The sequence below is a fragment of the Erithacus rubecula genome (assembly GCF_903797595.1).
Source record: "Erithacus rubecula genome assembly, chromosome: 15".
Taxonomy (NCBI): domain Eukaryota; kingdom Metazoa; phylum Chordata; class Aves; order Passeriformes; family Muscicapidae; genus Erithacus; species Erithacus rubecula.
In genome coordinates, this window is record NC_136667.1 from 8,653,316 (window position 1) to 8,680,189 (window position 26,874).

At 45.8% G+C, this 26,874-nt stretch overlaps 1 protein-coding gene across 5 annotated transcripts; it reads right to left on the reverse strand.

Moving 5' to 3' along the window:
- Positions 1-83: 83 nt before the first annotated feature.
- On the reverse strand, positions 84-26,482 carry SEPTIN6 (septin 6). Of its 5 annotated transcripts, XM_079318513.1 has the most exons (11): positions 26,347-26,482; positions 20,080-20,194; positions 13,208-13,403; positions 11,885-12,071; positions 11,493-11,654; positions 9,038-9,134; positions 8,609-8,777; positions 7,581-7,713; positions 6,733-6,923; positions 4,786-4,829; positions 2,086-3,069 (listed from the first exon to the last, which is right to left on the reverse strand). In XM_079318513.1, exons 1-10 carry the CDS (start codon positions 26,371-26,373, stop codon positions 4,826-4,828), a joined length of 1,281 nt encoding a protein of 426 aa, XP_079174639.1. In that variant the 5' UTR covers positions 26,374-26,482; the 3' UTR covers positions 2,086-3,069; positions 4,786-4,825. The 5 variants fall into 5 exon arrangements, with proteins under 5 accessions (XP_079174638.1, XP_079174636.1, XP_079174637.1 ...); XM_079318512.1 differs by lacking the exons at positions 2,086-3,069; positions 4,786-4,829 and adding an exon at positions 84-597; XM_079318510.1 differs by lacking the exons at positions 2,086-3,069; positions 4,786-4,829 and adding an exon at positions 84-2,030.
- Between the last annotated feature and the right edge of the window lie 392 nt (positions 26,483-26,874).

The following is a 26,874-nucleotide window of genomic DNA, read 5'->3' on the forward strand; positions in this document are numbered from 1 at the left end:
CAGTTAGGAAACAAAGTACCACTGGAGTCACGTCCACCAGCCAATGGGGCTTTTTAACAGGATGGTGAGACACAGGACACCGGTGAGAACACACAGTTCTTACTTTATTTCTTTGATAAAATTAAATATTTCGTGGCTGCCAACAGAGCAAGTTGCACCATGTTTATATTTCCTTTGACTCTGAATGCATGGTTTCCAAAACCAATCAAACAACAGCATATTGAAAATATTCCTTAGGCTTCACACCTCAGGGAAGCCCATGACATTTATATTATTAAAGACAACATTAGAAAAAACATATGCCCATAACAACGTTTGAAAATGTATTCGCTACATCATTAGTCCCAACATCACGTTTCTGTGGCTTTTCAAAATTCCAGGTCATCAGTTTCCCCCTCATCACCCTGTCTTGTCACACAAATTACAAGACACTTCAATTTTAAGTATCATGCAAGTCATTAAAAGAGCTTCTTTCCAAGACACTAACACTGAAGATTTGTTTCCCCCCTCCCCAGACATAAGACCCTTAAACTCTTCTAGAAGTGGCAGTCTTCTCCCTCAGACACAGTGCAGCTGGCGAAGACAGATTAAAAAAAGCTACAGAGAGAGAAAAGGGGAAAAAAAGAGAAAAACCAGAAGATTAGTAAAAAAGAGAAAGACATTCAAAAAGCAAGAAAAAGACATGCAACATGGAAACAGTTGACAGAGAGATGGAACCTCCTTGTGGTATCTCAAGTACTTCAGGAAAATCACACAAGTAAAAACCTTTTTTTCTTTAAAGTCTTTAAAAATATTTCACGTAACTTTAAATAACATTCTAATAAGGCAAATGGTCAGGAAGAACAGTGACCTGCAGTAAGATAAAATAAGTCACATTCAATTGTCCTTTTAGCAGATAATCTAGAAATCATTAACAGATTAATGTTGACTGGTTTTGCGAGCAGGGAAACATTCAAAAGTAGAGGAAGAAGAAAATATTCAAATCATTTTAACTTGTTAAAAAAATCCCAAACAAACCACAAAGCAATAAAAGAGCTCTATGGGAAATGAAATTGTATTTATGGTGAAACAGAATACCTGAGAAAATACATTGCAATCAAGAGTTTGGACTGCCCTGACTGCTGGGAACAGAGGCCAGGCCATGGTTGGACCTGGGGCTGCTGCTGTGAGCAGGAGCCAGGATGACCCTGTGCTGAAACTGCTCCTGAGCCTGTGGCATCACCCAGAGCACTGCTCAGCTAAAGCCTCAGCAGCAGCTAGCACTGAACAGCATCACCCATCTGGGCTGGGCTGCCATCTCAGGTCTGCTGGAGTCTGGAGGGGGTTTGTGGAGGCTGTCTGGCAGCACACATCTGATCTTTCAGCAGGGGCAGGACTGTGGATTCACCACATCCAGAGCACTGAGCCCGCCCACAGAGCCACTGGAGGATCGGGGCCACAACAAGCAAGTCTGAAATGGAAACGAGGATTTACTTGACAGTCTTCAGACAGCATGAATTAGCAAAAGAAAAAAATAAAAGCAAATGAAAAAAGACAGACGATGTCATGAAAATGACACCAAATATAATGAGACAAGAGCATTTTATCTCTGAACTGTGTGATAATTAAACTAAGACCGTGTTGTCATTTTAATGTAATCAATAAATATATTTAAACTGCACTGTTATTTTGCCAGCAAAAATAACTCACAGAACTTATTTCCGTATACCTTATTTAGCTGGGTGGAATAAGACCAGGAAAAAAAGGAATCCATTAATTGTAGGAAAAAAAATATGGCAGAATTTAAAGTTGTAGCATCCAGAAACTTGTTATGAGTAATTTTACATCATTTAATAAAAGCAATAACCACCAGTACATAGTAAAGACAAAATCACAACGAGGACATAGAAAAGAGCAAGGATAACACCCTGGAAAGGTCACAGCTGAAATGCTGTCATGTTTTATTAGACCCTCCGATTTAACAAGTAAATGAAGGTCCATTCCAGGCCATTGTATTCAGGGGTAATTACTCAGTACAGAGCCATGGGTTACTGTAAAAGAAGGGCAAAGAAAACAAAAAACAAAAGAAGTAAATGTTAACCAGAATTCACTGTCCCATGAACTCTTTATTTAAAAACAAAACTCAGCCAGAATTACAGAGATAAGGCACTTGCAAGTAAACTACAGTTGCACTTGGCCAGAGTGACTCCTGGCCCAGTGAGCAAAACACCCTCCTTTTTAGTGCAAATCTTGCAATAAAAACAAGGCTTTTGCTGAATAAAAAATATGAGAAAAAACCTGTCAACATCTGTACAGTTCTAAAGAAATGCCAGATTAAAAACAAATAAAGGTAGTATTTTTTGTTTTCATTAAAACCAGAAATTGTTGGAATCACTGAGAAGAAAGTCAATGAAACAGCATCATCTTTCTTCAGAAACACTGATTTGTACAGCAAGGTGACCAGCTTTCCCTGAGATTGGATCCAAGATGTGCATCCAGGTCAGCAAACTGAGAGGGAGACCAGGCAAGAGATCCTTCATGACCCCTGCAGCATTCAGAGAACACTTAGTTGCAAACCATGGATCCAAATTTGAGATTTCCTCAAGCCTGGGAACTAGAGGTTTGGACTCAGGCCCATGTCTGTGAGGATGTCAAGTTTTGCAAAAAGTCCTTGGAAGTTATTTGAGTCACACATGGGATAATGGGGGCTTAGGAACAGCAAATTAACATGGGGAGAGGGCAGCCAGTCTCTGGAGACAGCACATCCCACCCCAGGGCAGCACCGGGCTGCAGCCAGAGCAGGAGCTGAATGCACCCCCCAAGCAGCTCTGACAGCAGGGAGAGGGGAAAAGCTGAGCAGGGGAGAGCAGTGGGAGTCCTGCTGCTGCCCAAGGGGCAGGAGGGACCTGGCACAAGCCCCTCTGGCCAGCAGGGTCCCTCACAAGAACAATCCCAGCAGCTCTGGTTTAACCCGAGTGGCGAGCACGGGAGAGGAGCAATGGGAAAGGTGAGCAAACAGGCACAATGGCACAGCCGAGGGTGGGGCATTCGCCTCTGGGGCCAAGGGAAAGGTTCTACAGGAAACCCGAACTGAAAATGAAAGAAAAAGGCAGGTTAATGGTTTTATGGATTAATGACAAAAAACAAAATAAAAATACAAATTTTCCTAATGCGCACGCACACACACACAAAAAAAAATGTTGCTAAGTGTTAATAAGGTTTAATCTGACTACAAAACATGCTTTATGCAGACACACACACATACTCAGCAGTGGGATGAACCAAATTTATTTTCTAAAACAATGATTTCACAGTTTTGCAAGCTATAGGACTCATCAACTGTGACTTGTTCATATCCTTGCAAAACAGTGAAGCCCTGCAACACTTTATGGATCAATATGGAGAGTGTTTTTCTAAATCCTGGAAAAGTACCACATATACATATTTAATATAGCAATGACAAATGCCCATTGAAAAAGGCACTGCCTGCATTTGTATAGTGAGAACAAAGAACTTCATTTGATTCAAAGCCCAGCACACAACAGTGTACAGTTAGGAGGACATTGCCAAAAGCAATCCAAAACCAACAAAAATCAGTAATGTTCACTCTAACTGCACTTTAGCTGTGCCTTCGTACTCAGCACCAGAATGAACACTATTATTCTTTGAGCTTATTTGTCTATATTTGCAGCCTGATAAGTAGAGAATTGTTCTTTTCATTGTTCTACAGTTACCATTGGCAGCAGAGACATTCATTCAACTGGACAGCTCAAGACAACTGCAAGAGCCAGTTCAAGTCAGTGCAAGACCCTTCTGAAGCTCTTCTGTTAAGTGGAAGGTACAATTTAAATTACATTCCAATGCCTCTCATTGACAGAATAATGTTTACTTGCTTTTCTGTTTCCCTTGGTGGAAGTAAGAGGGAAGGAATCCTGGAATCAGCTTCTACCAGTTTAAAGGGTAGACTGCAATTTAGTTTGGACTATCCAGGAGAGAATGTAAGTCTTAACTTTGTCTGCAGGGAAGAGTGTACTCAAAGATGAGATTTTAGGGTGTGTTATAGTTTATTTCCAACAGGGTCCCTTCTCTGAGAGGCCTGTGCACCTCAGCCTGAGGCACTGTCATGTTTGTCACAGATAATAACTATTGCTGCTCTGTCAAGAAGCAAGACATTCCTGTGGGATGTTTTCCTCTTTCTCTCACCACAGAATCACCAGCAAATTAAAAAAGCTCAATTAAACCCACTCAACCTAGCTGTAAGTAGACCACTGTCATTAGCAGTTTAACTAATAATCCTAATAAGGATTATAGAAACTAGTCTTGCATCTACCTTCACTGTAAGCACAAGTCAACATTACAGCTTGGAGGAGTGGGAGGGAAGGAGGAGAAAGAAAAGAGAGACATTTTCATGGCTAGCTGGGCTGTATCATCAGCATCACATCTCCATAGCAATTGTTGCTATAGTATCAACATAACCTGTGTGATTAAAGAATTTAATTTATTTTTAAAAGAGATGGAATAGAGAGCCAATGAAGTGCTGGGAAGATTTAAAAGGAAGAGGACGTAATCCTTATTTTTCTATGTTCCATATCCTGAGTCTCTGAATTTAACTTTGCAGAATCTTTAAAGATAACATACTTTTTCTACAACTGCACATGTAGAGAGTGACTGGTAGAGCACATATAGTGGGGGTGAAAGCAGAGGAAGACAGATAATACTTATAAGCTTCAGGACTTGCACACAGTCTGCTTTTCTCAGAAAGGTAACTGATCCCACTGTGAGGTTCTATTAGTAAATGACGCTTACCAGGACAATGTGCCTCATGCACCATGCAGCCAAACAGCAGCTAACTGTAAAACAGCACACATGTAAGACCTAATAATGATGATAATGATGTAACAACAAAAAAATAAACCAAGTCATGATTAGTGCAAATTACAGAGCTTGGGTTTAAACAAGTCACCTGTGAAAGAAAAAGGTTATTGTACTGCCAGCCAGTAGTAAACAAACTATAATTAAGCTACAATTAAGCTCCAGCTTGCAAAATTCATGGATTGTTAAAAAAAAAAATATGATCTAAATACTGAAATCCATTATTAAGGATAATCAGAGAAGTTACAGAGCAAAGAAAGCAGCACCATTTCTAGCACAGAAATGTTCCTGGAGGCAAGAGAGGCTTCCCATTATCTTCCCAAGCCTTACTGAAGCACTGACCTATCTCTGTGTCATGGAGTTTTCCATGCCCTTAACTGACAAGGACAGTGCCAAAGCTTTTCTGCATCAATGTGCTTGATGTCAAGGAGATGTTCTGAGATGAGAACCACTTCAAGGACCAAGAGTTTGACCTGGGCCACAACTAATTGCTGATACTACATGGCTGTTGCTTCCCTTCTCTACATTTCTGATCCTGACTGATCTCAAGCCTGAAGTCTGCAGTCCTGAGTGAGCAGATGTCTAAGGGATCTAAGCATGAAAGAACTCAGCTGGGTATTCCTCTCACAGTCCAGGCTGGAGAGAGGTCTTTCCCCAGTCAGTCTCAGACTCCTCAGCATGAAAAGATATTAAAACCCCCTGAATGTGATTCAAATTAACAAATCAAAATAAGCAGTAGAAAAAAGTAATGGGTGAGTGAGAAAAGGGCATTGTTTTGCTAATTGCAAAACAATGTTCATGTTGAAGCAGCTTCAGCTCTAAACTAAAAAACTAAACCAGGATCTCATTCCTGTAATTGAGTCTTTCCTCCACTGTCTCATTTGATCCAAAGCTTAACAGCCACAGGCTTCTTCCATAACAAACAGTGCTCTCAGCACTTTGGGCATGCCCCATACTGTCCAATTCAACAGCACTTCTTCATGTACTTAAGCCTGCATAGTGCAGGCAAGGACTGCCCCAGGGCTGTGCAGAGGGGGGATCATGGCAGTGGTACAAAACCTGTTTGTCTGCACACCTGCACAGGTGGCACAGAGCTCCTTTTGGGAAATGTACCACAGTAAGAAGGAAGGGAACTGCTCAGTGCTGGGAGGACTGGGAGAACTGTTTCATTGTACAGCTGGTTGCTCTTGAGCAACTGCAGAGCTTCAGGAGCCTGGCACAGGCACTGCAGACAGTCCAGATGCCAGACCCTGATGAGGGGCTGGATCTTGTCACACCAGTCCCTGGCATGGGGAACCCCTGCTACAGCCATGCTGTATCTCCCACTGTTTCTGTGGAGGGCAAAAAGCTGATTTAGGATGGAAGAGTACTAATGCTAACAAGCTGCTATGACCTGTCCCCTCATTTTGCAGTCTTACATTCTGTAGATTCTAGAATTCAAGACTGTGAGTCTCCATGAATAATTTCCACAATCTTTTCAACCTAAACAAGTAAGAACTTGAGCGAGACCATGCTCCTCTCTGAGGGTAATGAGACATCCCTGCTACCCACACCCTAGCCTTGGCAGCTAGTATGGTTCCACTTCTTTATAAGCACTGAGAGACCAAGGGAGGAACAGGCAATCTTGGGGAATAAAAACGAGTTCATCCCCTCCCATGCTGTCAGAAGGTAAAGAGCAGGTTAGTACTGCTCCCTGCTCTTCAGGATGACAGCAAATGTTACATGGTTCCAGATACTGCTCAGCTTTGCTAGGGATTAAACCTGGCTGCAAACCTTTCTCTGATATGGACTGGCTATGTGGGGAGGGAGATATGAACATGCAGAAAAACAGTAAAGGAGAACCATAACCAAACAGCAAATACCTCTGGGTTAGCAACTTACTTTTTCCTTTCCTTATCCCTTTTAAGAGTTTGTGATCCTCCAGCCTGCTGAGCCTGTGACTGAAGCAATTCAGCTGCTGTCTTCCTTTGTTTAAATGCATTTACTTCATCATCCAGAGACTTCTTCTTGTCCTCTAGCTTCTTCTTTTCATCCTGATGCAATTTCTTCAGGCGATCAAACTTTTCATGCAGCTAAAGGGAAAGGAGAGGTGAGCAGGACGCAGCACTACCAGATACTCTGTTCACAGGAAAAGAGGAAGATGGAAGGATCCCTTGAGATCTGAACTTGTGAGTCTCCATTGGTCTCCACATCATTTCTAGCTCCTGAGCTGCCACTGCCCAAAGGGCAGGGAACAGCCTCCTTCCACAATAACTAATAGGCAGTGTTCTGATAATGCATCATTGTGCAGACTAAGAACAGAGGACTAGGAGAGCATAAGTGTAAAACAAAACCCTAATCCATCTCCAGGGGCCTCTGCCTTATTCCTCTTTAAAGGCCAGTAAATTAATGGATTTTTCACAATCCTAAGAAAGTTGCATGGGTGTACTTTTTGTAAAAAACGTTCATCTCATGGACTTCGTCTCTCCTTGACTTTCACCAGACTGCAACCTTCCATCAGAATCAAGACCCTGGCCCTTTCCTGGTGCAGTAAGTTGTGCACAACAAGCACTGTGATTCAGTTTTTTCTACAGACTGAACACCTTAACATTCCCCCCCCAAGTTAAACCTCAGACTTCTTGGTAAGAAAGTCCCAAACCACACTGCAAAAAGTGCTTTGGCAACAACTACCTATTTGGCAGTGAATCTATCACTCACAGACATGAAGACACAAGTACTTCAGTCTTTACCTCTTTTTCAGCCTCCTTCAACTCTGCTTCTTTCTCCTTGACCCTCTGGACGAACATCTGTCTCATTGCCTCTTCCTTTTTCTGCAGTTCTCCCAGAAACTCATTTCTTTTGGCTTCATAAGTTTCTTGTAAGCTGAAAAGGAAAGAAAGTCAAGTGATAAGACTTGGGACAAACTGCTTTCCCTGACCCTCTGAAATCAGACCCTCACCATGACTACTGCTTTGCACACAATACATTTGCTACTCACCCACATATGCCCAAGGTCTTCTTTATCCAATGATTTTTGTCACTTCTCTGTATGTTAAATATTGGGCAATTCAAAGAGATCAGCTGGCAACAAACACTAGTTCAGAAGAACACTGGTGTTGATGCCTTAAGATTTTAGCCTTTATATTTTTCAAATCCTGTACTTCATTAATGCATAATTCTAAACTCCATATAAAGTGTTAGTTAAATGTCTTCACATTTTGGTCAGACAAAACAATCCCTCTGGGCCTGAAACCCAAGGACACCCTAAAGCATCAGGCCCCAAAAAGTATAAACAAAAATGACTTGGGGAGGAGCAAACTGGGGGTATATGACTTGATTACCTGAAGTCATTATTGGAGGATTAACACCTGATATGTAAATATATAAAACTTGTATCTGTCTGAAAAACTTGTGACCATCATCCATTTTGTGTGTAACCCCTTAGGGAGGCCCCTTAATGTACCTGAAGGCCCTTCATTAAATATATCTCCTTTCATCCTTTTCAATTTGTCTGGCCTCTGTTTCTAGGTAAGCCCAAAGCAGGCATCACCATCTCTCTGCAGCACAGACATTTCTACTCCCATACTTGCAGATTCACAGCCAGTCCTGCACATCCTCCCTGTGTTTTCACCTTCTCCTTTGCTGGAGTCTGGATTTATCTGACCTGGCAGTTTTTCTTGCTGCATTGGCTTTTTCCGTGCTCCCCCAAGGACACACATACACAGAGCTCATCCAACAGTGCCTTTCTTAATCTCTCCTGCCTCTCCTGGGATCTCACCTGAAGGGTTTGCTGTCTGGATCAGTGTCCTTGAACCCCATCTCTTCCAGTTTACATCTCCTGTAGAGCTCATAGTGGCGAGTGTGTGTCTGCTCACGAAGGTCTTCCATGTTCACGCGGATCAGCATCTCCCGCAGCTTCACAAAGTCACAGTGAGCTTCATTCTCCACTGTAAGAAGACATGGTAAGGACAAAAAAGGAGAAACTAAGATCTCTTCCCACGTTCCCCTATTGTATACTCCTCCAACAGGTTTAGCAGCCTTCCAAGCAGAGAAAACTGGCACTATAGGCCTGACACAAGGATTTAAGAGAGGATAATTCCCCATGGATAATCAAGTCCAGCAGGCCCTTGCTCCTTTTATGAAAGCCTACTGCAACCTTGCACAAGTGTCACCATTCATGCCATGAAAACCCCAGGGCTCAACTCACCCTGCACTGTGCCCCAAGGGTACTGACGAGCTTTCATCATTTTGTTTCCTATTTTCAGCTCCTCCGTACTCCCAATCACTGCGAATGGCAAGTGGGCCTGGAACACATTTGATGATATCCATGTTAGTCCCCCTCAGACCTGGCTGACCCACCAGCACACAGAGATGAGCACAGCCACTGAGCAAGACAGTCATTATGCACACGCTAATCTCAGGGAGTCTAGTCACTGGCCACTAGTCCAAGACAGGGGGTAGCAGGGTGGGTCCTTTTTTGGAAACCTTGTTAGTGCTACCACTCTATATCTTCTACCTGGCTGATCCTCCCAGCCACAGAGTCTCAGGTGAGATGAGCCAGTGCAAGACTGGCACCAGAGTGAGAGCTGGAACAGAGTGCTGCGGGTCGGCCTGCGGTGCTGTCCCAGGGCTTGCCGTGCCTGAGGAGAACATCTGCACAAGCACAGAAGCAGTAAGAGGTCTTGGAGCCTTCTTGATTTTAACCCCCCACCACTTGTTTAGCTCATGCTGGAGCACAAGACACCTTGCTCCACCAGATTATGAGATGGAAGTCCATTCTTCACCCCCAGAGTAACAGCTCCTTCCTCCCTGCTTGCTTCTGCCCTGGTGAGGAAGGGCTGATCATGTCCCCAGCCACTGTGTCTGGTGTGGCCCAAGGTCACACTCTTCAAGCTGAGATATGCACTCCACATTATACAAAGGCTGACTAAGAACAAGAGGGATTTGGTTTTCAGAAACTCAGAAATCAGAAACAGTCACTTCTTAGTAAAGATGGTCTCTCTGCAGAAGGCAAAAAGAGACTTGTCCAGGACAAGCTCAGCATAATTGGAACTGAAACCCTCCCAACACCCATCTAGGCCCTGAAGATCTCATCTTACAGTCTTCTCATTTCCAAAACTCAGGCAGCCAAGCAAACCCCAGACACTGCCATCGTACTTTGCTGCATTTTTCTCTAAGTGAGATTTCTCTCCACCTCCCTTGCTCCTGCAAACTATACTGCATTCTGCCAAGCTGCAAGGAAGTCAAGTGCAAAGTTTCAGCACTCTGAGTTCCCAGCTCCTTGCACCAATCCTTTCTGCTGAGTTTTGTGAAGTGACATCTGTTAGGAAAAGCTTTTGAAGTGCATCAAATCCTGGACAATTGAAAGGGGCTCAGGAAGCCAACTACATGGAAGATCAGTGACCCTGGATTGCTCTCAAGAGCAGGCAGTGAATTCCACAGGTTATCCAGAAATTTGAACAAGTTCATGACAGCTGATTTCAGAGATGATGTTTTTGCTTTCAGAGTGTTTCTTTTACAGTTAAACTGCAAACAAAGCAAAACTGCCAGCAAGGACTCACAGAGATTGACTCTTCCCCCTTATCCCTCAGCCCCCTGCTCTTATATAGGACACATACAAAATAAGAGTAATATTTGTCTTATGTTTCTAATAATATCTGTATTTGGATACCAGTTTTCCAGACCTGCAAAATTCTGGCCTGCTTAGTCCCATAAACCTGGTAATTCTGACTGTAATAGAAGATTCAAGAGTTGACTGATCTGTGCAGCAACTGACACAACCCAGAACATCTACAACCCAAGACAGCAATTCCCTCCCAGGAGACAAGTAAATGGCTGAAAGGAAAGACAAGCAGAGGTTCACTTCCACCCTCAGAAAGGCAAACACTGAACTGCTGTGACCAGGGAACCATCACTGACAGCTCCTACATCAGGACAAACTTCATCTTTCTTTCAGGCCTCTCCAGAACACTCTACAAGTATTAATACTAAATCAAGAGGTGGCACAAATGCACATCAGCCAGACCTCTACTACATCCACAGCAGTAAAGTCATCATCTTCCCCTACTTGATTTCCTGTGAAAAGCCTTCTAGAAAATGGGACCATGGTTCAGGATGTGCTGCCAGAAGGGCCAAGGGACAGCTTGCATCATCCTCAAGGAGCCACAGACAGGTACCCAAGGTGCTGGGAAGGCCAGAGCCAGAACAGGCACCTGCAGGCACCTTGAGGCATGTCTGGCCCAAGTTGTGTACTGTTTTTCACACCTTGCTGGTTAAGCTGTGTAATTCCTTGCCACAGGATCCTGGAAGTTTACTGGTGGGAGGCCATCAGGTGATCATAGGACAGGAATAATGACAAACCTTTGAGCTGAAAAGGGCTGAAACACTGATTTCTTATACGGCCCTCAACAGATATGCACGAGGACAAGGAGGGTATTAAAATTCTCTTTTCTGACTAGAAATGCCCATCAGAGAGCCAGTAGCCTACCACAAAGTTCTCCTAGCCTAGGATGACACTACAAGGATGAGATTCTTATGAAATCCTCTGTTTTTAAAACACAAAACAAAAGGGAAAGTAGATTTAAGAAACATCCTGATATGGGCCACCACTCTCTACACTGACAGTGCTGCTCTGGAAGAGGAGGAAGAACTGAGTTACTTACATTCATTGTCCCATTTATCTCTGCCACTGATTCATCATCTGTTGGGAACTGGTAGATCTGCACCCCATTACTGACCAGCTCACTTGTGATTTTAATTTTAAACTTGGTCAGCTCACTCTTGGAAATGGCATCAGATTTGGCAATGATGGGAATGATGTTCACCTAGAAAAAAACAGAGGTATGAAGTAATCAACTTTGCTCCTGGGAGTTTCTCTAAGTCTGCAATACAACCTTCAAAAACTTGTAAGTGCTCAATAAATCTACAGAATTATCTGCCAACTCAGTCATTTCCACCAGAAGGGCTATTCAAGGTGGGGAGATCCTCTGGAAAAGCAGCAGCCTTTCCACTATGCAAACTGTAAATCTGCCCAGTAAGAGTTACTTGTGCCAACCTTGCTGTCCAGCTTCTTCATGGTTACCAAGTCCAGGGATTTCAGGGAATGGCCTGTGGGAGCAATGAAGTACAAGCAAGCATGGATCCGGGTGTCATGGTAGTTGTGCAACACCCTTTTTATCTTCAGTTCTTCTTGCAAGTAGGCTTCAAACTGAGCATCAATGAACTCAACAATGGGCTTATAGCTGTGGTGAAAGGAAAAAAAAAAGCTATACATCTCACAGTCAGAGCTAAACAAATAGAACAATGTTCTTTGGCTTGCTTTTAAGAAACAAACTATTGATAGATTTTACTTTCCATTTTCTACTTTCTGAGACCAATTCTCTCTACCTCCCTTGCTCCCCACCTGCAAGAAATGTTAAAATTGCACTGCTAAGAAGGAGACATGGTCCTACATCAGACTCTAGCAGCCTGTTTGTCAAAACACAATACTGGGATTCAGCAGAGGACAGCAGATACACCATCCTCTCCAGGGAAAGCAGACTCTCATATTTGGAAATGTGAAGGTGAGAGACTTTCTAACACAAGGCTAATGTAGATCATTTGCAACAGTGTTTAACCCTTGCTGGCACTCAGGGCTTGTTGCTCTCACAGCCCCAAGTGCTGCTGGTGGAAGACATAGCTTCATTCAGTTCTGCTTGTGCACAGTGCTTGAGGCAGGAAATTCCTGCAACTCCCTTGCAAGGCCTTCTGAAACACAGAGCTTGCCAGACTCGTAATATAAAGGACATCAGTGCATTTTAAACAAACTTTAAAAAGTATCTAACACACCCAAAAAAAGCAAATCCCATCAGCAATGTCTCTGTTGAGATGCACCTTGGAGACTGTCTGGTGTAAGTGCACATCCCTTAACCAGCACACTCCAGCCACTCTGGGAAGTGAGCTGCCACAGACACTCCCCCAGGGTATCTCACTGCACATTTATAGTGCTTCCTTTGGCTCTTCCCATGGAAGAGCCCTGCCAAAAGTGAGTATTAAGCCAAGCAGACACTAAACCAAATTAGTGGTTTGGTCAGCAGCTTGAGGTCAAAACCAAAACAAGCCCAGATACCCTGGAGCATTGCAGTCTCCCCACCAGATGAATTTGGGCAGGAGGTTGGCAGCAGCACAGAAATTGCTCTGACAGCATGAGAAAAGCTGCTTTATAGCTGAAGCAGTGCTGACACTTCAGAGCCTCTGTTCTCTCTTCTACCTGTCCCATCCCAAGAAGGTGACAAGGACAATTCCTAAAAAGCAAGCAGGAAAACTCCAGTGTGACCAACTAGGTCACAGGGAGAATGAAAAGCCAGGTCACAATACAGCTTCTCTCTCCAACACTCACCTGTCCTCTTTGTTGATCTGATCCCCAAAGCCCACTGTGCTCACAATAGTCAGCTTGAGGTTGACATTGCTCTCCTGCAGGTCATAGGTACTGGATTTCAGCTGGACCCCAGGCTGTGAGTGAGATGCTGGGTCACCTTCAAACTTGGTGTTGAAAAGGGTGTCCATGAGGGTGGACTTACCAAGGCCAGTTTCCCCTATTGGAGAAAAAGAGACTTGAAACATTCTGTTGAATATTAATATGGGTTGGCCTTTCAGCTTCCAAACATTAACAGGGGTGAAATTGTAGCAGATGAAAGCAGATCTCATGCTCCCAAGGGAGCGTCTGGTAAACAGAAAGCCATGAACAATGGGAGGTCTGTACTCTGGGCAAATTACATTTCACAGTCTAATGGCCCTTAATGTCATTAGAAAATAGAGATGAAAAGAAAGAGGTGAAAAGGCGAAGGGGAAAGCATCGTTCAGATCCTGCTTAAACCCACAAATACACTACAGAAGATGCTGTTTTCATTAAAAAGTGGGAGAGGAAATGGGGCTCACTGCCATTTCCAAAAAAAAAAAAAAAGCTGCTCCAGGATCAATGTCTCTAATAAGCAGCCACAGAAATAGCTTCCCTCCATGCAAAAACCCTGAGAGCTGGTTCAAGTCCCACAGCAAGTTGTGCAGTTGGTTTCTCATAATGAGTTGGAGCATCAGCCTTCTACACTGAGAGGGGGCATTTTCTGTAATACTTGGTTCTGTACTTAGGGACTACACAAGCTGTACAACATTGCAAAATCTGCTTCCAAAAGTTCTGCTGGTATTGTCAGTAGTCTGCTAGTATTCTATCAGCATTGAACTGCTATTTGGTTTTCATTTATCAACGGCAACTATTTCCTTGTCTGGAAGGAAGAGACAAACTCCAGAGACCAGTATTGAATTTGTTTTAGATACATCCCAGGAAGAATAAAACAAATCCCTCTGTGCACACATTCCACAGGCAGCCTCCCTTACCAGGCTCTGACAACAGAGTCAGCTCTCTGAGCTCACAGGCTTCCTACACAGTCTGCTCTGCTGCCTTGGGAAGGCTGCTGTGTTTTGGGGAAACAGCAATTTCTGAGCTGCCCAGCCAGCTTTTGGAGAAACTTCAGGAGCAGCTGAACACCACCCTCTGTGAAAGCTGCTCCTCTAGCCTGTTGTGGGACCATAGGGAGACTGTGTCTGGCTGCAAGAGCATTCCCCTCCTTCCCCCAGCCCTCTGCTCCCAACCAAAACAACTTCAACATTTTCCCACTTTGCTCTGAATAAAAGAGCTTCTTATTTTTGTAGGTTTAGACCTCTGTAGCAGATCCAAACTTGCATGAAATGTTCAATTCAAGAGGAAACTCCTCCCCATCCTCCTGTGTCCAAATGTCCAAATCTCCAAGCCTCACCCCTGCAAGCAGACAAATTCCTCTTCTGGCCTCGGAAAGGATTTTCCTCACTCAGGGCTGAAGTACATGGCAGAGCAAGGCAAACACAGAACCATAAAACCATAGAATGGTTTGAGTTGGAAGGAAGATTGTCTAGTTCCAAGCCCCAAATGCCCTGCTCTGGGAACTGAGAAGTCTCTGATTGCCAGGATGATATATCCAGTATCTTTCCAGAGGCAGCAATATCCATTAACATGCTGATGTACATCTAGAGCTGCAGAACTGCCTGGGGGCCAGCTGAGAGCTTGTGCTCCATCACCAACCAACACAACTACAGCCAGAACAGTCACCAGTGCAGTTTCTCCTTGCATCAATCTGGGTTTCAGTCTGAAGAGGAGAAAGAGGAGTCAGCACCAGGAGCCAGTGTGGCTGCAGCCCCTTGTGCTACCTCAATGCATCAGCTGTACCCACAACAGCACTGGCCAGAGCAAAGCACACGGTTTCCTCTGTCACTGGGAAAATAAGATGGTCCAACAAGCCTTTCATTGACCTGCAATCTCATTGTCAGGACTTGTCAGGGACCATTTGTCCCCAAAGTGGAGCAGATGCACAAATCAGACCAGAGCATTGCCATGGTTTGGACAGGAATTTTGAGAGTTAACAGCCACCAGCCTGTATGACCTCCCAGGCCGTTCTCAGGGATTCCAGGAAAACAGCAGTATAAAAAAAGACAAAAATCTAAACAGCCTGAGAAGGCTGCAGCATTTCCAAAGCCCCTGCCAAGGGATGGGTGGGACAGAAGAGTGAGCTGGATGCTTGCCTGTGAATGCCAGGAACCCTGATGGAACATCTCTGGATAGGGGAGTCCCTCAGTCCTGCAGGGCAGGAGCACCACTCACACACTGTCCTGCAAAGCCTCCTCCTGTGCCACTGCCCCACAGCCTGGCAGGCCCTGGAGCAGCTCCAAGGCTACAGGACAGGGTGACAGAGGAGCAATAGTGGTGACCAGGGCAGGGAGCTGCTCTCTGTCAGAGGGGCTAGGAGAAGTGTTTAATAGATGCAGAACATGCTTTTACACTTCACCTCATGCCAGCTACACAGGGCCAGCTACCTTTGAACTCAAACACTGAGTTTTATCTTCTGTAGAGGGAAGATGGGAACTGTGGCAATTTTCCACAGGAGGGAGTTGCCCATCCAAACACCTTCATGATTAAAACATCCAGGCACTAACATGGCATTTCATATGAAGTCTACACTCCCAAATTTACATTGAGCCAGTAATACCCTTGTCCTTGCACTGTGTACCCCACTGACTTGATACAGAATTAAGCCTGCCAGGGAAGACAGAGAAGAGAGGAGAGACTGTCTCAGGTGAAAGAATGACACCAAATGGTAAAAGACTAAAAACTCTACCAGAGTATTTTTCTGTGTTAAATATGAGCAGAGACAGGGAGCAGTGCTATTTTGAAGACCAAAATGACAGAAGGAAGAATTTCTGAATCTTCTGGGAGTTTCTGCCTCACACAGAGGCAACCTTTTGCTGGCTAGAAGATGTGAATGGTGCCAATTGCTTCTTGTAAGGACAGGAGTCCAGATGCAACAGACAGTTTGATAAAAAGGACAAATGGTCTTTGTTGTTCCAGCTGATGGCACTGGAATCTTCCTCAAAAAACAGAAATTATGAAGAGGGATTAAAGAGGCAGAATTACTTTGAAAAAGCAGCAGTGTACACAAACCGAGTGAGAGGCATCCCTGGCAGGGAGATTATTTCCTGATATCAGGCTTATGGACACGTGTGATTTGATCTCCAAAACTGTACTTAGGGGATTATGTCACTCAGCAGTGGTCTGCTGTCCTGAAACAGGGCTGGCAAAGCTCTGTGGGGAGGACAGGACAGAGAGAGTGACCTTTACTGGTGAAGTTCTGCATCAGGAAGACATGACAGCAATGGAAAAGCTTGAGTGCTGTGCCTTTCATCATAGGATGGAGTTTTGCTGTTAAGTCTGACAATTTTCAGTTTTCATTAAAAAAAATAGCCAGAGCCACCACTGCAGGTTCTGGATATGCAGCAGCCCTACATCAGTGCTCAGAAAGCAGCATGTACTCTTAATCCCAACAGCCTGGCTGTGCTGGGCTCCCCACGCGTCCTCGCCCTCTCCTGATACGTGTTCCCTGCTCCAACTGCACGTGGTCTCTTCACTGCTCTGTGGAAGCACTTCATCAAATCTCACATTGATGGAACAGGGGTGGCACCACTGAAAAACTACAGCTGGGACAAGCCACTTCCCACACCAAGACAGGCACCTTTGTGCTGAATGACTTCTCATGGCTTCTTTTCACAGAAATTTTAGCATCCTAAGCACCTGCAGCAGTGAGCTGAATTATACACCACAAAAGCTGTACCTCCTCTTTTTGTGCCTGGAAATTTAATTTGCTTTTCCCTAGCATGTGCTGAGTGAAACAAGCAACTGCTCACTGCCCCCCTTTCCCACAACACTTGGGATTTAAGAGGTCCCAGTCATCTCCTCATCAATCGACTCTGTGGGAGGACAGAGGAGTCCTTGGAGTATTTCCCTGTTCAAAGGCAGGGAGCAGCTTTCCCATGAGCTTCCTTTCATAAGCAAGCAGCACCTGTCCTTCACAAGATTAATAACCATGGCTTCAGATATCAAATAATTCAATTTAAAGAAAATGTATATGCATGCACAACCTTTTCATGTGTACAAATGGGAGCTAATCCAATGTAGCAGGTTTGTTGAGACAAGCCCTGAGGCAACTCAGACTGATAAGGCCAGCTCTCAAGGAGAGAGGGGAAAATAGTTTGCTTCATGCCTGTTTCTGACAGGCATGTAGAGACATCACACAATTCCCACTGCCAGGCAAAGGCTGGGCTGCAGGGGCAAGGAGGGCAACAAGGGCTCACAAAATACACTGAAACATCACCTCAGAGGAGCACCCAGCTCCCAGCATCCACCCCAGGGCACCAGCAGCACCAGGCAGGAGAAGGCTGAGCAGACAGATGGCTTTTTGATTAGAGAAACTGCTCTCTCCTCAGCTGGTTGCACAAGTGACCACAGAAACAAACCCTGGACACCTTCCAGGCTCATCACCCCAGAGAGCTGCCTGCTGAGAGCACCAGGAATCCTGTGCACATCCTGCCCTCCTCCAAGGTGAGAGCTCCTGCACATCACAGGCTCACTCCTTGGGTGAGAGACCTCAAACAGCCTTGGTACAGTCCTGGGGGAAAGTGAAGCATTTCTGACACAAAACAGCCTCTCTCACTGCACTGAACAGATCAGTTAGAACAAATTCCCTGCAAATCCTGGGAGAGAGGAGCAGCAAAATCCTGCTTAAGTTGAGATACTAGTTTAATGCAACTACAATTTACCCTGGTAAAAACTGAGAAAGTTTACACCAAAAATCAGCAGCCTGTTCCTCCTCTTTTTCCTCTATCTCACTGAGAAACAGTCAGCACAGAAAGTCTCAGCCATTAAACACTTCTTTAGCCTTTGCACTGAACTGAGGCAACTAAAAATTTATCATGTAATGTTAGGAAGAAAATGGTTGTGCTGAGAAATAAAAGATCAGAGAAACCATCTGTAACCTCTAACATCTAATAAGAGGTTTTCTCATTTATTCTAGCTTTGGCTCTAGTCTCACAGGGGAGACAGCTTTCAGCATGAGAAGAGCTAAAAACTGCTCCACTCTGGACATGATGCTGAGAGTCATTTCTGAAGCTTTCCTTGGCTGCTCCAGCAAGAGCTGGAGGAATTGGTGGCTCAGATCCAGTATGACACAGAGTAGAATTATCACTGGATTTTTCCTCCAACAGATGCCACATATAGCTGAAAAATGGGGAGCAATGAGGTTCCTTTCTGTCATGCTTGGTGGGCTGTCTATGGGATCCTCATCCAATCTTCATTTACTTCCTTGTTCTTTCAATTTTTCATCCCAAACTCTGCTGTACAAGTGAAATCCACTGGAACGGAATAAATGACAGATGAATCCTGGAAATTTCTGTTTTCTTTTTCCAGTATGCCTAAGTGTGGGGGCAAAGATTTGCAAATCTTTTTCTAATGAAGTTTATTGTATTTTTATATAAAGTTTCTTTATTTCAAGATTGTGTTATTACTACTCATAAAAAACTGACATTAGTAACTAATGCACATTGATCTTGGTGAGTCCTTGTTATTCACCTCAACAAGTGATTAATGCATTCAATTTCTGCTCTGCAAAGAGGAAAGCACAAGCATTCAGCTCCTCTTCACATATCAAAGTAAAGATATAACTACAGGAGGCACCCACTGCTACACCTAGAACTTGTAAAAAAAGCACTGCAGCCCAGTAAGTGGAAAAGGAAACACTTTTAGACTTCAATCGTGGGGACAGGAGTTTCCTTAGGTCATATCACATTCATGTACTCTGGAAATCACCTAGAGACTCAGCCTGACAGTGACCTCCACTTGTCAGCAAAGCTTATCATCTCACAGGAATGAGGCTGTAAGGAAAATTGTCTTCTCAGCTCCATTTATCAGGGCTCAGCTCTCCTCTCCTTGCTCTACTACTCTCGTTTCAGACTTAACCCTGTTCTGGGCAAACACCATGAGCTGCATCTCTGGTGGGAGGGGACAGAAACTGTCTGTGTGCATGCAGAGCTGACCACCAGCTGAGTGCCCAGCAGGTATCCACAGCTGCTGCTCTTCCTCTGCCACACCAAGCACTGCTGGCATCATCTACAGACAGGGCTTGGTCCAGCCATGGCTGTGCAATAACCTGCTGCCAGAGGCAGGGCACCAGCAGCAGCAAACCCATCTGACAATTATTGTCTATTTTTAATTTCCTAATTCACCTTCCCAAATGATGGTACCAAAGCCATACAAGGTTTTACTTTGTTACCTAAGAGGAGGGTTTATTTTGGATCCTAATCCTGTGAGATAGGCTGCAGGGACAGACACCAAGTCCTGCTACAGTGCCAGGCCCCAGCTGTGATCCACACCACATGGCAGCTTGGACAATTGTCAGAAGAGTTAAGGCTTGGCCAGACACCATCTTAATTCAAGTATGCACAGAAGGGAGGAGAAAAAAATAGCTTTTAGTGATTTAAGAGGTGCATGACTAGTATTTTATTAAAATAATTATAATAATTATAATAATAATTCAATACTTAACCAAACAAGACCTCATAACAAAGTACTCTGGCACAAATACCTATTTCTTTTAAAAATGTGAAATTCAAACATATGAGGGAAAGAAAGATCATAATAAGAGCCTGTGATTTTAGCATTTTATTTCACTGCTTGATAAAAAGCCATATTGCAGAACCCCAGTGGGGATTTCCCAGAGCACCAGTAAATCTTGTTACTGAAAATAGAACAGTTGAGGAAATTTAAATCAAAGCTACCTTGTCAGTGCTGTAAGCCACAAGCTATATCCAGCTGCAAAAAACTTCAGCAAGAGAACTTCCCAAAATGGAAATACTCACCCACACACAGGATGTTGAAACAAAACCCATGATTAACCGACTTATTAACCAGCTGGTCAGGCAAACTGTCAAATCCTACGTGTCCAGAAAGGGGGACTGTACGACAGCCTTCACCCTGAAATACAGTGAAATAGTTGGGTCATTTTCAAGCAAAATCCACTTCTCTGTATAAACCCCTAAGACCTCCCAAGTGGAATCAACTGCACATTCCAAGCAGAGATTTGCAGAGATCTGTCAATCATGTCAGCATGCTCCACTCTTCTCTAGAACATCTCCAGAAGGCACAAATAGAACATTTCATTTGCCAAACATCTGAAGGGAGCCCTGACAGAATAACACTAAAATGTGCAAAACATGTACACAAACACGGCAGCTGAAATTAATAAATGGAAAATACTTGTTTCTTAAAAAAATATGTGGAAACTCAAGTCCCACCTCACACTGAAAACAAAAAGAATCCTCTGTGCAAAGCAATGTATTTATGACACCACTTCCCACAAGCCTATTACCATTCACTTTATGTGAACTGGAACTCACGTGTAATTCCCATTCACAGCTGCAATTATAGGAACTAGATAGAAACAGTAAGAAGAACTGTATCTACAGGAAAACAAAGCAGAGAAAAAGTGTCCAGAACTGATCTGCTCTTAACCCCACAGGCCTGAGGAGCCTGCCATGAGGGTTTGGGAGTGGAGGCACACAAAACTCCAGCTGGGGGGCAAGGGCTGCTCCTGTCCAGCCACCCAAAGCTGCTTCTGCACCCTGCTCTGTGTGCTCAGCACCACTAATCTGGTCTCCTCAGCCAAGCAGAACATGTGGTGCTCCATGTCCAGAGCATCCATGAGCTTTGGGAGAGGGGTCAGAAATTTCCACCTGCCCAGTCTGTGCCAAGGCACCCTGGGTCCCAACCCTGCCCAGCTGACAGTAAAACACACACGTGGAGGTTTAGCCTCAGAAATGGCACAAAGCACAATGAAGAGTCATGCTGCACCCCTGTATTGGTGTGCATTGGAAAGTCATCCCCCTGCAGCATCAAAAAGGTATTTCCCTCTCGGAAGCAAAGGCTTTTCTTAAAAATGTATTTTAGTGTGAAAATCAGAAAGTTCTCCTCTAGCTTTCCATCAGTTTGCAAAAAATACTACAGCCAAAAGGCAGTAGTTTATAGGGTGTGATTTTTGAATTTATTCTTTCATGATCATGCTTTCACATATCTTGAAAGCCTGTTTATGGGGACAGGCATACTGGTTTTCCCTCTTCTGCTAATGGCACTGGTATTTTAGGCTGGGGAAAACATGCCCAAGGAGTACATTTACTACAGTAGCCTGTCAGTATGATTTCTTGTCTTGTTACTGTTTTGCTGTTGTAGGCTTGGGTTTTTTTTCAGATATGAGGCTCCAAATCATTAACCATATTTACCAGTCTGTGATGTGTAAATATGTTTCCCCTTAGCCATATTTTGTGTATTAGTCTGACTCTTCCTGACAAGATGTTCACCAAATATGGCGCTTCATTAATTCCTGAGCACCTTCCCTCTTAATGACATTTTCATGAGGAAGGCACTCAGGCTCCCCAGCAGATTCTGGTTTTGCCTACTGATAATGAAGTCTGGTAATGCAGAATCAGCTAAAGCATAAGAAAGGGAGACCATCAGACACACAGGTTTTGTGACAACATGCTCAAACTCCCCTAAACTGCATTCACCAAAACAAAACCCCAGCACTGGGCAATCTCATGGCAGTGCTGGATCTGCAGCAACAGCCCCACGGGCTGGTGAAGAACAGAGGTGGGGACAGAGGCCAACAAGGCATGAGAGAGAAGCACCAGCAGATAGCTCCTGGGGAAGGAGAAATATCAAGTGTATTTTTAATTCTCAGCCTTAAAACCACACCACTGGAAGAGTGCGTGAACACTACTCTCCCCAGGAAGTGTGGGCAGGAGTGTGGGCTCTCATTAAGTACAAATCATCCCCTCATCCCTAAATATAAGTGTGATCCAGATGGAACAAAATAAATGGCAGAAGTTAAGCCACTTTCAGCTAAGAGGAGGTATTTACCATCACACAAAATTCAGCCTGAAAGTCATTTCCTGTAGGTTCTTTTTCTAGCCACCTGTGGTTTTACAATGCAGTTCAACCACACTTCAATCTGGTGCAGGCCAGGAAACAACTACTGCAAAATGTGTTTTCCAGTCACAGCAGCTAAGCCTCCATGTTAACTATGCAGTCACAAGGTATATTGTGCTACTCTGCCTAAAAATCTGCAGCCTCCTTGGCCAAGGCATCAAGAGATTGGATGCAGTGGAAAAAAAAAAAGAAATAATGTTTTATGATCAGTCTGGTTTTGACATACATAACAAAGTTGACAGCAATTAGCAAACTCAGTGGAGAGAAAAGAAGGATTTTCTGTCTGAGGCACCATGAAACAGTGCAAGTCACCAGTCTTCCAGCACCAAGTGGTGTCTCTGTACCAGAGCACTGCTATATATAAACAGCACCACCATAAACAACATATGAACACACTGATTACTCATCCTGGGTGTATATTAAATGTAGGTTTGGATCATCTTGTTCAACACTGAAGGAGAATATGTTAAGCTTATAAGCTTTTTGCTGATAAGGTGTTCAAGACTGTCTTCTTTCATTCATCTTCCAAACCAGATCAAATTTAAAAGATATAAAGAGGTACCAAAACAAGGTAAGTAAAGTTTAACTACTGTATATATGTAAATACTGTATGTATGAAGGCTTTTACCAGGAGCATCAGGGAGCGCTGCATGGCTGAGAGTCCTTTGTGCTCTCTATTTTAAGGTTACATCTTCTTGGAATGAAGACAAAGATGGAATCTCTGGAAAGCCAGTGTGAACACTGGCACCACATCAAGATACCAGATGCCTTTTTTTTCCCCATACACACAGAGTGACCCTTTGCCTAGACAGAATGGGCTGTTGTTGCTTGGAAGGAAGTGAAGCATGTTTGTTATAAACAAGATTAAAAGAACAAAAAGAGCAACACACTCTTTTGCTGTACTATCAGGAAGGGCTATTGCAGAATGAAAGTAAGGAGAGTAAGGAACAGCCACTTGGAGAAGCTATTTTACTTCTTCCTTTCTTAAAAGGATTTATACAGCCTTTTGTAAGGGCTTCTCCATGCCACAGAAGCCGCCACTACCTACTCTAATTCTTACAGAAAACTATCTGAATCATATGGAAAATACAAACATGTTATAATGAATGACCCCAAGCCTGAAAGCACCATACATTAACTATTAGTTTACATTTAAAGGGGCCAAGATTTAGTCTTCAGGTGTTTGAATGACTCCAGGGTCCCTGGGATGAAAAAACGATTAGAGGAAAATCTTGCTGAATGCACATCTGTGCCCTGATCTGCTTAGCAGCCAAGCAGGTACAGCACTGTCACCTCCCCTCCTCTGACCCTGAGAGGCTCTTGTTGCCTCTTTGGAGACAAAGCCAAACACGTGCAATGGTGCTGCCCACTGCAGTTGTCAACGCTGCATATTTGGAGACTATGTCTGTGGCCAGGTCAAAAGGAATGATGAGAAAAGATACCATGGCAAAGGTAAAGTCTCCACTGGGTGATACTCAGGTAGGGCAGAGCAAAGAAAAAGAAAGAATGTTACAAGTCTGAACCCAAGGAACCCAATGTCCAAGTGGACCACACAGCATAAAACTGCTCTCAGGCTGCAGTACAACACTGGATCTACTTGAGTGTTTCTGTTCAGGACACTGACAGCTGACACTTAGTACTTCTGACACAATTTCTCACCTCTTCCCAAATGAGAATCACTTCAAACCTTGAGGCCTTGGAGACTCCCTTAGAAAGATTCCCAAACAGCCACAACACACATAGCAGCACCATCCTGCAACAAAACCAAACCAAGGAACACTCACAGAGCTTCACCAGTGCTGCCAGTGTTCACAGCAGCCACCTCCTGCCCCTCTGCTGCCCTTAATGCTGAGACCTGGGGGCTTAACCCCCAAACCTGAAACACCTCTTGCACACAAGTCAAATGACAAACGGCAAAGCAAGGCAGAACCTGAACTCAGGTTTCCACACCACAGCTTTACACATCGTCTTTAAGCCAGAACAACATCAGATCCCTTCTCATGACCTTGGCATTATGGCATTCACTTCCCCAGACTGCATTTGCTTCTGATTAAATAGCAAATTAGAGCAACACTTGTACCAATTATTTCTCACTTGTACAAGTATGTAATTCTCCTATGTAATGAACGAATTATCCAGCAGACAGTATAAACATCCTCCATGAGATAAATGTAATCAGGAATGTAAAGTCTAGACAAAGACTTTGTATTATTTTTCCTTGCTCGGCTGATAAAAGATCATTAAGAATATCAAAGAAAAACACCAGAAAAGTGGGAGGGAAAGAGTTTTGAATCAGGGCCCATGGAAAGCTAGAAGTGTCTCACCAAAGGTCCTGAGCACCAACCACCCTCTCCAGACGCACTGCATCACTCAGCCATTCAACATTCACAAACAATCAAGTGCTTCCGAAATCTCCAATTCCGACAGCTCATAAGATTACACTTCTTTATGCCCCTGAAAGAAGGCTGCAGAAATGCCATGCAGTTTGGATACATTCCCAGAAGTCTCCTCCAGCAGTTAAAAGATACTTATCACCATCGGCAGTTGCAACAATTTTTCTGACCTCTGCTGGAGACTGAGCGCTGGGCAGTGCCTGGCAAGCCGGTGCTCTGACCCATCCTTCCTGCTGGCAGAGGACAGAAGGGGCTCAGCTCGGTGGTGACAAGGCCACCCTGCTCACCTGGGAGAAGGGGGTTTCACAAATCATCCCCTGCAGTAAGTGTGGGCTCGATCAAAGGTTCTCTGGGAAAATGGCAGGGTGGTAAGTCCAGCTCCTCCAGAAACCCAGCCCCAGCTCTCACACTTTTAACCCTGTTGGCACACACAGAGCCCTCTGCACCACCAGGACATTACAGCTGACTGCTCCACAAACCAGACATGACCAGATAGCCAAGACCTTGGCTGACAAGCTATCTGTTCACAAAAGGACATTTTCAATTTGCAGCACACTAATTTCAGGTTTGTCTCACAGCCAGCTTTCCCTTTTGCCTCCAAAGCGAGGCTATGGTGTATCATAAATTCATTCCAGGCCACAAGCAGATGTCTCAAACTCCTGTACATTATCTTAGGAAAGAATAACGCCCAATTTCTTTAAGAGACAGGGGAGCAACTGAGTCACTTCACATATTTTGGCAGTCACATACAAGGCAATGGGTATGTCCAGGAGGAAATAACATCAAAAACTGGCAAGGAATGTCTAAATCTACCCATCCAGCAGGACTGGGTCCATGCTAAAACATACTACTTTGAAGACGAAATTGGAAAGCATTCACCCCAAGTATTACTTCTGTATTAACACATGGACATGAAAGTTGGAAGCCCATCAAACCGCAGACAAAACCCTTCCACATGCAAACGCGTTACAGATGCTTCCTTAGCGCTTCTCTGACAAACGCAGAGGTGGCTCGACTCCCTCTGCTCCTCTTCTGGATAATTCCCCGCTGACACACAGGGATCTTGTGCCGCACTAGGCGGCCGCTGGCACCCGGGGACAGCACCGGGAAGCCTCGGGGACCAAGCGCAGCGGGGACACGGCGCTGGCGTTTGGCTCCGGCAGCTCCTCCGCGGCGCACGGCGCCAGACTCGAGACCTTCCTTTCCCGCACTACCAAACACGGGCGGATGGTTTCTCTGGGGAGAGCAGCATCCCCGCAGAGACGGGGATGCCACTGCCGTGCCCCGGCCCGGCGAGGGGCCGTCAGCGCTGCTAAGGGATGCACGGCCAGGCCTCGCCGGCGCTGCAGCGCGGCCGGCCCGGGGCACCGGCGGGGCAGGACCCCCGAAGGGGCAGGAGCCCCGGCCGCCGCGGGCGGGCAGCCCAAGGTCGCCGGGCCGGGCTGCAGCGGAGGGAACCCCAACATCCTCTACCCCAGCTAACCTCAGCTACCCGCGGGTCGGCCCCCAAAGCCCCCGACCCCCTTCCGGGAGTCGCCGCCGCTCCGAACCGAGTCTCGGAACCCGCGGGAGGCCCCAGGCCGGTGACCCCGCAGCCCGCCCGGCGCGCTCCCCGATCCGGCCCCGCCGCCCCGGCCGTGCCCGGCTCTCCCGCCCGCCGCCCCGGCGCTGCCCGGTGCCGGTGCCGGTCCCGGCCCCCCGCCCCGGTGCCGCCCAGTCCCCGCCATGCAGCGGCCCCACGCCCGCCCGCACCTGCCGCGCCACCTCGGCCGCCGCCATCGCTGCCCGCCCGCCGCACGTTCCGCCCCGGCCTGCGGGCGGCTCCGGGCGCGCCCACCGCGGCACCGCGCGGGGGGGCCCCGCTCGGCCCCGAGCCCGCCCTGCCCGCGCTGCCGCCCCGCCCCGCCCCGCCGCCCCCCGCCCGCTCGGCCCCGCCGCCGCTCCCGCCGCCGCCGCCGCCGCCGCCGCGTCCTGCGAGCTGTGGGGCCGCCGCTCCCTCCCCGCGGCCGCCCGCGATGGTGCAGCCCAGGCTGCGGGCGGGGCGGGCGGAGGTTCGGGGCGGCGGCGAGAGGAGCCGGGCGAGCGCGGAGCTCCGGCCGGCGGGTCCGAGCTCCGGCCGGCGGGTCCCAGCCCCGTGGGCTGGCCCCTTTCCCCCGGCCCCTTCCCGCTCCCAGCGTGGGAAGGGCTCCCCGCGCCTCCTCTCGGGAAGGCCCAGCGGGACCCGTCCCGCTGATGCCCTGAGGCCCCTGCGGTAACACGGGCCGGGCCGGGCGGAGCCGT